Genomic DNA, 13959 nt, shown 5'->3' on the forward strand with positions numbered 1-13959 from the left:
GTGGGAGTGCCAGAACTTAATTTTAAAGTGTTCTAACTCAGTGATTTATACGCTTCTATCAAACTACTGTATTATAAATGGAAAATATAAAGCTTCATACATCCAATTTTTTGACTTCTCTTAATTTATCTGTGGTGTAGGAAATCTTCCTGTTCCTTCCTTCCAAACCAAACAGATGGCTGGATGAAGCAACGTGTCTGAAAAGCTCGGCTGTCAGCTCATTGCAGTAGCTGTATATAACACCCCATCCACTCCCAGGCCTGCATGAAATCACACAAGTTCAATGGAGAATGCTACAGGACAAGTAAGGGGTGAGAAAAAACCTAAAACAACCCCCCAAAAAACCCTGCAACTCAAAACTCAACCCCTGTGTTCCATACTTGTTCTTTTGTTTCTTAGGGAGTCTTGGAAACATAGTCATAGCTAAACTCTTTTCGCTGATTAAAGGCAGAACAGGAAGGATTAAATGATTAAACCATTATCATGTCTTTAAATGCCGGGTGCAAGCTGGTATGCACCCGTGGAAAATCAAAACAGGTGCCACCTCAGCCCAATTTCAACAACCCCTGCAAGTAGAGGGAATAGTTCCTGTGTTAGTAACCAGCCTTTCAACTGGAAAGGCTCTGGGTAAATGACTGTAAAGTATCTTAATTAAAATGAGTATGGTGGTTTGGGCTTGCTCAGCCTGTCTCCTTGTGATTTGTTACATCACATACCATCACAAATTTAGCACAACTGGCACTGCTTTTATCGAAAACGTGACTCAAGGAGAAAGAGAAAAGGAAGACCTGTACAATAGTGTTTCATTTCTTTGGAGTGGTAGTTTAGAACCTCACTCGTAGCTTTCTGCAGATAAGATTTTGCCTCCCTTGCTTTTAGCTCCTACTCTGACCTTGACAGCTTGACTATGTCTGCAGAGAGCAAGGCTGTCCAGTCTCATGTAGATTATCTGCCAGTTTCATGAAGCTGATATTTAACACTGAATACTGATAAGAATGCACTTACCAGAGGAATACTGACTTTTCATTTATTGAAAAATTATTAGGGATAATTCTTGGATGTCCTACACTTGTACATCTGAACACATCACTCCTCTGAGCTGGTGCTAGCGAATGAAAAGGAACTGATCTGGTGAGTCCATAACAAGATGCTAGTTGCTTTTAATAAATCAGGGTCAATGAGCATCTAATGTTGAAAGCTGGTGAATGTTCCCACTTGATGCATGTGAAATAACCACAGAGCCAGATCGTTTCTTCATCTCTGTTTAAATGACATGCATCTGTCCAACTTGTGCAAACCATCTGAGTGTGCAGCTTGGTGCAAGAGTAAATTAGCAAATTTAGTGAATTAGTGAATTTAGCAAAGTCAAATCATAGGAAAATTGTCTGAGAAAATTTGTAACAGAAAGCTGAGTTTCTATTCAGCAGATCTTGCAGTGAGGTACACCAGGTCATTATGTCTCTGAACATTTCTGCATCATTACTACAATCTGCCCCTTCTTATAGATGGATGTTCAAGCTTTAGAAACATATTCATTTTTTTGCCATGTCTACAGGAGTTAAAATTTCATACTGACATCAAGGGTAACATTTTTAAATCACTCTGGTTTCACAATAGGTTTTGCTTGGCTAAGTGACTTCACATTACTTAACTTGTAAGAAAAAACTCTTGTGGTTTGCTGTCACATGATGCTATAATCATTAGATTAGATGAAAAATTAATAACAGTCCATAGACCAGGATAGGGAAGCTTTTGTGTTTTGACTTGTCAATCATAACACTTTTATGGACAAGGCTTTCTGTTTTCATGAATGGTAACTACACCATGAAGGACCAATCTTCAACAACCTTTTTCAGTGAAAAATACAGCAACTACTTATATTTTGGGATCTGTTTCTAGCAGAGGCCTTACCAACAATATAAGGATTTGCCTTAATGTCTAGTAGTGTTACTCCAGTTTTTTCCCCATGTTCAGACCACAGTCCTCAATGGGCAAGTAGCTTCTTGAACTCCTATAATTAGTCCTGCCTTTAAATACCTGTTCTGTAAAGGAAACAAATTAGTATAGGACGGCCCTAAAAAAAAAATTGCAGAACTTGATGAAGAAGGTGACACAATAGTTCAGTTGCCTTTTCCATGCAAAAGCATTCTCAAAGCTGATGGGCTTTGAGAATACTTACCCAGTCAGGGTAGCCTGTAAGGTAAACAGAACTGATACAGGGGCTCAGGCAATTACAAATGAAACACAGAAAAGCAAAGGTAATGAGGACAGAGAGTCCTCAGTCCATTATAGACCTTTATAGACCTTGAGCAAGGACTTAGTGGTAGTACAAGAATTTTATGATAGCACAGTATATCTCAGTGCCTTCCTCCCTCTCCCCATCTTCATACTGTTTGACCTGATGGTCAAACTCCATAGTTTGGTACAGTCTACATTTTCACCCCCTTTCCTTTATGGAAGTAAGTACCAGAATAAGTAGCAAGGAAGGAGATAAAGAATCAGATTGTCAGTATATGTAGAGCAGGATGTCAAATCCCACCTAAAAGCAGTCTTTTATTTTATTCTGCTTTTAAAATTCTAATATTACTGAGAGACTGAGATATAAAAAAAATAAAAAAAAAAATGCAGCAAGATAGCTAAAGATAACTCCTGAGGAGGTAAATGCAAGGCTACCAAATACATGAAAACAACTTCAAGGCAATAGCAGAATTTTTAAAACAAAGATGCCTGGGGAGCAATTTTTCTGTGCTTGCAGTCAGCTTCCAAGTGTGTTCCCTCTGCTGAAGGGAGCATGTGCTTAACACATGTGCTGGCTCAGGATTAGGCAACTGACAGTTGTGGGTATTGCAGAATATGCTGACATTCCTTAGCAGCTCTACTGGAAGGGGATTATATATCCCAGTGATATCAGGCTGAGAGAGACCCTGGGAATAAGGAAACTGTCACATGTCAGTAAACCGTCACTTTAAAATGCAAGCTTTGAACACTTCTATCGCAAACCTTCCCCATCCCATCCTTGTAACCCAACTGCGAAGCCTTGGAGGAACAAAGGGCATCAATTACAATGAAACCCTCCTTTTCCAAAAACAAACCAGCCTTTCTGGCCACCAGCTGTAACAGCTCCCCACAGGACCCCTGCTATCCTACCGGACCCCAGCAAGCAAAGCAGGATGCTGCCTGCGCAGCACCTGTACTGGAAGGCAGGATGAGGGGCAGGCAGGGCTGTGCCTGGCACACAGCCTTTCTCGTCCCCACTGCCCTAGCACTTCATCCTCCAACGACAGCGTTTTAAAAATGCCAGGAAAGAGAAGGCAATTTCATGTGAGAAATGTAACACTGGAAGTCCTGACCTCTTCTGACCATCACAGATCCCGATACACTTTCCATGACAACAATTCGTCTCGTGGACTAACTCCAACTTGTGTAGCCGCGTTTGCTGGGCAATTATACTTTCTTAAATTATCCCGGCAGTTTCAATTAGCCTCGGTGCTATTCCCTTCCTTTCAAGATGCCGTGAGTGTTACAGCATGCTGACAAGCAGCTGTTATGTTTCACCCGAAAACTGACTACAGGGCAGTGGCGAGTGAAAGCCGTTCCTGTGCAGGCATTGTGTCCTTGCCCGGGACTAGAAAATGCTTTGGGGTTCCTTGGGGGGTGATCAATGCTACGTAAGTGTAGAGTAATAGTTAGTTCTCAAAGAGTAGAATAACTCATTGCAAGGTAGCTAGGATGCTCTGGATAATTTCTTTTTTTTTTAATTTAATACAGTCTTGTAAAAACCTTCTGCTTTTGGTGGTTGAGTAGAGCTTCATAGCTCCAAAAAAGTGAAGTGAGAACTATTATAAATTGTAGTACAATCTACACAGCAACAGCCACAATTTTACTCATTTCAACAATAGAAAAAAAATCAACAACACAGACAAGAGAGGCTGATAACAAATACATTATTTGAAAACCACTGTCCAGGCAGATACCACCCCTGCTCTGTGTGCCTGCCCCACCTGCTCAACTCCTTGTGCACCCAGTGTGCCAGAGATCAGGCTTGTTTTGTTCATTTGTCAAGCTAGGCTTTTACCCTCCCTATTCAGCTTCTTACTCAAGCCTTAAAATAATGCATGAAGCAGCCATCCTCTCATTTCCTCTACCAAGCCACTAGGAATCCTGTAATATCAAGAATTTATTTCAAAGAAGAATAAAACCTCTGTTACTTTCATAGTAGAAAAAACACAAACAAACAAACAAACAAAAAAAGCACGCCAGACTACTTTTAAAGGAAAAAACCCACAAACAAAAAGGGGATTCTCTGGTGGCCTACCCAAGAAAGGGAGATTCCAACTAATAATCAAAAAGATGCTGTCTACCCAAATGACATATCTGTGTAGTCAGACAACTTAATGAAATCACTGGTAATATTCATGCCACAACATCAATCAGCAGCTTACAGCTTCCCCAGACACAAACAAATCCTGTGACACGCCTGCTTTGCTATGGAAACAACTTGGTATTATATACAATATTCATTAGAAGGGTGAGTGGTATCAGAGCTACAAAACTGTACTCCCAATATACTTCTGCTACTAATAGCATATGATATACATTTACATAAGATTATGTATTCCTTCTAGTTATTTTGTAAGGGAGACTTCAACTATGAAATCAAGGGGGGAGTGGTTTGTCTAAAATTTTGTCGGGCCTGGGGGCCGGCAAAGCCAAATTTTCTTTGGCCTATGAAGCACTGGCAATTTTACTTTAAAGAAAACTTTATGCTCACAGACTGCAAACAAACAGCAGAATTAATGCCTGAAGTCCAAGCGTGCCCTGAAACAGCTATAGTCTTTCTTTTTCTTCAACATCTGACTAATTTTACCAAAGCATTCAATCATTGAAACAGTTTTACCTGTCAGACTGCTGTTTCCAGCCTTACTGAGTAAGCTCAGCTACAGTAAAACCTTTGATATTTTTATTTTTGTAAAATACAGGCCTGAGAAAAAGATGCTGAAGCCATCTCCGCTTGCAGCCATGCTTAGGTCTCTCCCACCAGCTACTTCTGCATTACCGACTTCCTGAATGACATGAGCAAATGGCATAGGTGAGCCTAAGGCAGATTTACAGGACAGGGCAGACCTGCAGTGAAACCTGTCAGATGGAAGGCTGTCTTTGGACAAGCCTCCAGAATTTTGGTAACTGTTGGAATTTCAATCAAATTACGGAACGCTTCCTTTCCATACAGAAATTGGCCTTGCAGGAGGGCTAGGTATGTCACTCCTTCACTCAACTGCTGAATGCTCTAAAATGAAGGTGCCTTTAGACTGATGAAGTCAGATAGTGTAGAAGATGAACAAAACTCAAGAGCATTTTGACACCTCCAAATAGCCCACTTGTCCACACTGTTTCTGTGAGCAGTTCCACAAAAATGGGACAAGTGCAGGCTGGCTTCCCATGGCAATGCATGACTTCTCAAGTTCCTAAGATGCAAATGCTAACTGGAGCTCCTCTGGCACCTGGGATATAGTAGTTTATCTCACCCCTGTTAATTCCTGGGCAGTTGCCATTCACAGTGCTGCATTAATCCTCTATGCACTTTACAAGTTTAGGAAACTTCGAGTTTTCAATGCCTGTTTCTTCTACAGCTTTTATTTCCAGCTCCCCCAATATTTTAGGGGAGAGAGAACAACTTTGCTTCTTTGGAAGTTAAGCAGTGCATCTCAGGACCCTACAGCAAGACAGTATAAAACTGACATCCTCACAACCATTTCCTTCCACCTGCTTCTCTATCAGTATGAATTTCCTAAGCTTTCTGTGAGTTATTTCGGAACATAAAAATTCTCTGTCTGGCTTTCCCCCTCACCTGCCTACTTGGTATCTCTAATGTGAAAAAAACAGTTTTTCACATTATCCAAGAGCATGGACATAGATTTTCAAAGTAGTACAGAATCAAGCGTAGTTTAATTAACCCCTTTAAATCTTTCTCCTTCTTGTGTATATCTTAAAAAAAGAGTCTATTTCAAAAAATTGACTATTATTAGTACTAGAGGATGCTAGTATGATTTAGCAGTGAAACACCTACCAACATACAGAAAATGGGTGTAGTACTACTGAAACCCCAAGCTGATAAGTGATTTCTATGCAGGTAAAATAATTCATCCCTTGGTGAGACAGAAAGGTATGTCAAACATGGATCACAATCAGTGACTTAAAAAAAATGCAGAACTATCATATTCCCACAAACATTTGCCTTATGCACACACACTAACAAAAATGTAACTTCAAGAAAAGTTGGGGCTTTTGTTATGGTTGTTTTCTTCGGGGTTTTTACCCCTATAATGATAGCTAACTCAAAGAAGTAAAACAATGCTAAAATTGAAGTGAACTAAATTTTAAAAAGTCTTTACCTTGCCCTTAAAAATAGACTTGTTATTTGACAGGGAAGTACAGCAATGACAGCGCATTGCCATCTTGAGGCTCGCTAGCAGAACTGCATGTCCCAGCCAAAATACATCTATTTTTTTACCAACCACAACAGTAATTTAGCCAGAAGTACCAAAGCCATTATAAAACACACAGCATTAAAACCCAGTGTTTTTGCTTAATTTTTATGCCAGGACCTCTGTAGTTTCTTTTCAGGATTGGATATACTTTTAAAGAGTAATCCTTAACAGCAGAACAAAAGGAAACAAACAAATAGAGCTTCTTAGCATATTAGATCCTGTCAGAAAGAGAATCAAGACTATTCATCTCATATTAGCAAGAAAAATCTGAGGTTAAAGCTTAATTAGTAATGCAGATTTCCCAGATCCTTAGAAATTACTACTCACATTTAGTTCAGCACCAAAGAGTGATTCAGACTAAAAGAGTACCCCAAATTACTACTTCATGTAATATTACAAAAACACAGGTACACAGTTACACATGTTACATGTCTTAATACAGATATGTTTATAACATAGGAGCGTTCATAAAGAAAACAACACTCTTTCCAGACATAAGACATTCTGGTGTGGGTTTAAAGGGGTAAGAATCACCAAACTACATTCAAAAGTAGTAGGTATGTAAATTGTCCTTGCAAGAACCCACAAATCTCTGTAACAACAAACCGATGCAATAATCTGTCACCCTGCTCAAATAAAACCTACAGATGTCAAATACATAAACACTCCAACGTTTTAGTTGTCTTTCTTTTATCTTTTTTTTTATTTTAATTAACTTGTACTTCTGAAAAGACTGTTTGGAAAACACATCTTTCGATATTCCCAACACTGAAACAGCATGGAATATGCTTGAATTTACAGTCACATGGGAAGCACCAAGTTGAAACTGTGAGGTGCATGAATATATAATTGATTGGTATAAATGCTTTTAATAGAGGTCAGAGACATCTGATTTTGCTTGTTTGTGAAACCAATTACATCTATAAGGCAATTTACAAGGGCTACTGGTTTACTGAAATGGTTAAATTGGTTTTTCTTATCCTCTTTGTAAGCAAACTGGCCTGTACTCAAAACCCACAAATGCCCATTTGAAGCCTGTTATTTTTACACCCAAGGTGAAGTATGTTTTCCTGAGCTATCCAAAGTTATTTAGGCAAACAAGAAAAAGCCTCTCTGAACAGTTACCTGCTTGGTTTGGAGGCTGCCAGCCCTTGGCAGAACCCAGGGGTCCCACTGGCTTGAGGGCTGCAGCAGATGTGGTGTTGGCAGGAGCAGGTCTCGCATCCGCGTTGTCTTGGCAAGCAGGCATGCTCCTCACTGGGGTGGCCGTAAAAGCAGCGGGCTGGGTGGCTTCCAGGGAATCACTGTTCAGAAACGAGGGAAGAATAAATAAAATGCTTCTTGCTAGAACAAGAGAATTTGTGAAATAGAGATGCGGAGTGACATTCCTTCACCCTGCTGCAACAAAGCAGCATCCACCGCTCTGTCATCACCAACAAACTGTTTTTTAATGACTGGACAGTTGACACTTGAGTAATGTCTGCCAGAAGCCAATATAGTCAACTAAATCCCTTCACAATTTCCATTTAAAATGATTAAGTGTCAACATGATACAGTTTAAAGTAGAACATTTGCTGTACATTTGGTACACTCCCAAACATTTTCAATACCTTTTGGAAACTAGGCAAATACTCATATAGGCAGACTATACTTGTACATCTTAATAAATATCATCAATCTAAAAGTGACTGAATTAAATGTAATGTTGTTCTATGGGCCAGTGCTGCCCTAACCAATTAAGTATTTCAAACAAGTTGTAAGTTTCTTTATTCATTAAACAATGTGCAAAATATTTTATATTGTCTCTTTAAAGTAGTTTACAGCTGCTTTTATATTTTAAGGGTTACCAGAACTCTTTTAGCTCTTCGAAAACACACATGAGGAAAACTGAACTTAATCACAATTCACGTAGAGTGTAAGTAGCCACTAATTATGCTGCCAACAAGAAAATTTTTCATTTCTCACTTGCCTTTGGGAAGCTGAAAACAAATATTTTCATTTGAAATATTCAAAGTAGAGGAGCAATTGCTAATGAAGGTCATTTGCAAACTAAAAGGACCACAAAAACAGGAAATTAACTTGATAATGTTGCGAAATACAGCCCAAATCATTCCAAATACATATTTTGCACAATTTGAAAACCCATCAGTTAACACACTAGAAGCCTTGTATTCTTTCCTCTATTGAAGCACAAGAAATTTACAGCACATGTGCACCATGCGTATTTCACTGGGGTCATTCACAGAATTACAGACTGTGCCAAGCTCATAAAGTAAAAATCCATGACCTGTTTTTACTTTATAAGTGCTGCACACGTACAATATGGCCTTGCCCATACAACATTCTAAAACTTGAACACAACATGAGGCCAAAATACAAGTTTATAACCTTGATTTTTTTTTGTCTCTATATTTACAAGCTAAATAATTCATGTATTTTGAATCTTCTTCTGGGCAAGGGATAAAAAAATTATTCACAGTTTAAAGAATATATCTGAATGCTCAGTTTAATGAGTAACAGCTACTATGATTGTAGGCTTTTGGTAATAGTGGTATCTGTGCTGAACTTACATTGATGTATTTTCTATACAAAGTGTGCACAAGCCCAGTGAAGCACAAAGTGATACCCTGCTTTTTGTTATGTTCAAATGCTAAAAATATATTTAAAGACATTTGTATAGTGCAAATGGAGGCCCTGAAAGAACACATTAGCCTTCTTAAAGGCTTAGGATACAAGTCTTTATTGTGGCAGATTTCGAGGTAGTGGAGATAAGCTGCATAAAAGTGCTATTGTAGTTTTTATTGAAAGAAAAACAATAAGGAAACATCCTCTGATGTGAAATATCAGCTCAATAGTCAAAGATAGTTTGGGACTGGCTTCCACTATGAAAAAAGAGCGTCTGCAATTTCATAGTTACAGAAACATCCTGTACTAAGTATATTTGACATGTAACCCATCAAACCCATTCAAGGCCAGAGCCCTGCTGCAACTTTAAGAATTCCTCATTAACACTGCTGGTGCTAAAAAAAGAAAGCTTCCTCCTTTTCCATCCAAGACACTCATCACTGCTTGTCAAATTGCTTTTCCAGTCTAGCACCTCTGTACTGCCTTTGTCTGGAACACATAAATCATAAATAATACAAATCATCTATCATAAATAAGGAAATTCTGCTGAGTCAGCAGCTGTCCTGTACAGAAGAGGCTACTTGACAAGCAAAAATAGATGTAAGACAATCAGAAAGGGTACCCTGTGGCGAGGAAGTAGACTGACCACATGCCCAGAGGGTTGATTGCAATGCTGACTGGAAACTCTACTATTGCTATTTTTGTGGTTTATTTCTAAGGCTTGTGAATGACAGGGCATGCTAGCTCACAGTATATTCTGAGTTGGAAGGGATCCACAAAGATCATGGAGTCCGACTCTTAAGTGAATGGGGATCACTAAAGCATATGGGGATATGGGGATCTCCTGAAGCAGCAGATTATTGGAGACACTTCGGCTTTCATTTAGAAATTCACTGAAATCCTAATGACCCCAAACTAAAAGACAATTATACACCCAGGTATAAACTATCTGTGGTTTGTTTTTTTTTTTTTTAATCACCTCTGGCAGCTTATGTGCCAGGAGCCTATTTTAGCAAGAAGCTTCCCAAGGGAAAATCTTGAAGCCATTACTCTGACAGAGAGGATCATGCTGGCCTCAGGGCAAAACTTCTGACAGGTCTTGGACACCCTTTTTACTCTATCTGGTTCTTTCAAAAAAGAGTTGAACAAACTCAAGCCACCACCATTTTTCCTGAATTACAGCCTCCAGCCACACAGTTGCCTGAGAGTGCACATGCAGTGTTCTATATAGAAAGATAGATCCCTGTTTGTCTTGCTTTCAAAGACATGCTGCTCCCTCAGCAGCGTCTTCCTCATGAGAGGTTCAACCTTTGAAACGCTCAGCTTCAAATTCATGTTGTAAAATAAAATCCTCAACATTTTACTTTATGCTCTTCTACACTAAGAAACACTCAAATTCCAATTATTTTTATCCATCTGTTATAAATATAGCAATGGATCTTTTCATAAGCACACTTACCTTCTACAAAGTGGCTGTACAATACCCACAATTAGCCCCACTAATATTTTGTAACTCACTAGGATATTGTGCAATGATGACCCAAGTTTCACTATCTAGAAACTGCATGATTTGAAGAGACAAAAATATGTACTGAAATTCAAGGACATTAACAGGTTATGGAAGAGAGCTCCCATCTGCTTTTCAGTGTCATTACTAGGAAACCAAGGGAGGAATGATAAACCTTATGTATTTACCAAGTTCCATGTGAGTACTTTCTCAGACTTTCCAGCTGACACATTGGTCAGGTTCAGGTCAAGAACATTTTGATATCTGAACACTTGTACTATTATTAATGACACACCCACCTTCTGTCTCTACCATTAACATTTTAACTCTGAACAACTCCTTCTCCAGCTGATGAATACTTACAGTAAAAATGAAAGTTTTCCATGATAAAAACTAATGCAACCAAGAGTCACATCCCTGCAAGACAACATTCCTTGCAAGATGGGAATGCTCTGCTGTCAAGCTTTGGATGAGGAGTTTTAGCAGTGCAAGAATGAAGGAATGGTGAAACATGAGTCTGATAGACTCAGTCTTGCATCCTGAAAACCTATGAGAAGTTTGATTAATAAGCTATAGGAATAATTCTGGAAGTGAGTTGCAAGGGAAACAGATTGCTAAAACAGCCCCAGAAAGATTCATGGCAAAGAAACAAGCCAAAAACGCCTCTCTATCTTTTACATATGCTAGCTTGCACATAACAGACACTGTTGTTCCATGGAGAACAACTCCTATCACACAGTGCAGCTTTTTTCTATCAGAGTAAGTACATACATGGAAAACACACAACTTTCTGGGGAGCCAGTCTGAGGCCTGGGGACACTCACAGGGCTCCAGTGCCAGTGCAAACTCTATCCTGAGCTCACAAAAGGCTCCCCAGACTTACCCTCTCCCGATCAACAAAAGCACTGTGGAATCTGGCAAAAAATAAAAAACCTAGAAGAAGTAACAATTCCTCCTCCTGCGTGGGAGAAAGTGGGTCCAGGTCACACATGAAATAAGCACCAGTTTTTCAGAGACCAGGGTGAACACATTTCAGGGTATTTTAAGAAATTTGCACTGGAAAATCCTTCTGAATGTCTTTAGAGGTTTTGATACTCTGCCTCTCCATCCCCCAACTCTTGTCCCTTAAAAAAAAAAAAGGGGGGGGGAAGAGAAAAAAACAAACAGAAAAGAAAAACTCATGGTCTGTGACTATAGATGCCTAAACCTACCTCCATCCTCTTATTGATATATACTCCTATATCATGCCACCCAGAACTTTTTCAACAAACTTTAGAAAAGCTAACTCAAGCTTCTCTCCCAAGCAAGTTCAAAGGAAAACCAAAAACAAGACACACACACCAAAAAAAAAAAAGTACAATATGATAGCCTTGATTCTGCTTTATGTCTTCTAAAGCCAAAATAGTTTAACAAAAATAAGACTTCCCTTGCACTACATATTGCTGCCTGATGGCTCTCTGTTAACCCCAAGCAGACATCGAGCATATTGCAGAAACCTGAACAAATGCCTTATAAATTATATACACAATGCTTGACATAGCACTAAAGAGGAGGAGGGGGAAAAAAAAAAAGACTTTTTTAATACAAACTTTTAAAAACATTTGTATTAATGAGAATTATGACAAAACTCCATGAACAGGGGAAATACATACACCTTTTTGCAAGGGTTTTCTAGTGTAACAATAGAGAAATAGAAGACGAGAAACACTGAGTGCTGACCTTGTTCCCACCCGTACTTCAAACTCACGGTCTCAGTCAGTGTTTCCTTTTCATGCTAACCTAACAGTGTTCCAGTAATATGCAAGAAAGAAGAAATGCAAAATAGAGAAACAAAAAGAAAGAGCAGAGAAATTCATCTGGGTGGAGGTTATTTCCATATCAAGTTACAGGGAGGGACCAGTAACCCTTCTGTAAGCAGTGCTCTAACAGAAACAGCTCAAAGTGTCTTGGAGAGTAAGTTTCTCTCAGTTAACACCAGTGCTCATCTCACAACTCCAAACTATCATTTTTCTAAAGAATTGTATGTGACATAGTATCAGGAAGATAAACCAAAGGTCACATCAAAAGCAAAAGCCATGTCAACACCCATTCTTGCTGGTGTTTCCCAAAATTTCACAGTGCTTCTGCCTTGCAATTATTTTTAAGGCAGAGCTCCAATTCTTGGACATGAAAGATATTACATACATCATTTCCTTTGCAGCATATGTGTTGTTTGTTAAAAAACACACAAGCTCCATTAACTTAAGGTTATCTCTGTTATCATCAGGATGAAACACTTAGCTTAGTGAAAGATTTCATGGCTGTTATAAATCAAAAAAAGGCCATTACTGAGGAGTCTGGTGGGGAAGAAAACGTGTGGATGTTCAGCACCACTTGAGGCCAGTTACTAAGCCAGAAAAAGGTCAAGTTCTCTGGCAGCTACCCAGTACAGAGCAGTTTAAGATAGACAGCTTTTTGGAGCAGATGGTGAAGTGAGAGGGATAAAAGGGAAATATTTCTGGAGCAACCTTACTGCAGAACAAAATCAACACACAGTTTTTATTAGAGCTACAATCTTCTTGAGTTTTTCCCCAGAGATAATGCAAAGAAGCCTAAGCTACCTTATTAAAATAGATTCATTACATTTTCATGAAAGTTATACAGGATAGAGCCAGAAAATACAAACCCCAAAGCGGTTTATTTACTTGGTTTTCTTGATTGAGCCAATTGTTTTTTTTGAACAAGACAATCTACTATATACTGTCATATACTCATCTCTTGGTGAGTATATGGGACAGTAAACTTCAGTTCTCCTTCCTTATTAACTACTTCATTGTGGGACGAGTGAGCTGCCATTTAAAACAACTTTTCAGCATTACATTTGTGTACACACGTCATTGGATAGATTGTAACGCAAAGACATTTTAATATCTAGTTTCTCACACTGAATGGGTAAATTTCTTTCCAATCTATTTTTTTTCTGACATAATTAATTGGTTTTGCTTGAACTTTGTTTAAGTTCAATGAGAAAATCACTGACACTACATTTATCTTCTTTTATCTCCTTTTCCTACATGTTTCTCAAGCCATACAATAAAAGCTGTGCTCCTTTATTTACTAGGACAAGACATCACAAATCTTCATTTCTTTGGGTCCATCTACTGGTAGCCTTTTTGGTGCTGGTAGCTTGGGACTAAGGATGATTTTATGGAAACCAGAAACCATTACCCTTATATGTTGTATGAAATCTCCAGATCAACACCAGCTATTTTGGGAAAAATCCTTTTAAAAAAATGCAGTTTATGCACAACATGCTCTGGACTAACTGTACTGCTACATCACATTTCCCAAGTTTCACGT

At 38.8% G+C, this 13959-nt stretch overlaps 1 protein-coding gene across 4 annotated transcripts in view; it reads right to left on the reverse strand.

The window, feature by feature from the left end:
* PDLIM5 (PDZ and LIM domain 5) overlaps nucleotides 1–13959 on the reverse strand; it is a 128064-nt gene that overhangs the window by 21229 nt on the left and 92876 nt on the right. For all 4 annotated transcript variants that reach the window (XM_050338653.1, XM_050338650.1, XM_050338649.1 and 1 more), the window contains one exon: nucleotides 7614–7792. In XM_050338653.1, coding sequence (XP_050194610.1) covers nucleotides 7614–7792 — 179 coding nt within the window. The remainder of the gene's footprint in view (nucleotides 1–7613; nucleotides 7793–13959) is intronic.

Source organism: Myiozetetes cayanensis, unplaced genomic scaffold, assembly GCF_022539395.1.
Source record: "Myiozetetes cayanensis isolate MyiCay16 unplaced genomic scaffold, myiCay2020 scf7, whole genome shotgun sequence".
In the NCBI taxonomy this organism is placed as follows: Eukaryota; Metazoa; Chordata; class Aves; order Passeriformes; family Tyrannidae; genus Myiozetetes; species Myiozetetes cayanensis.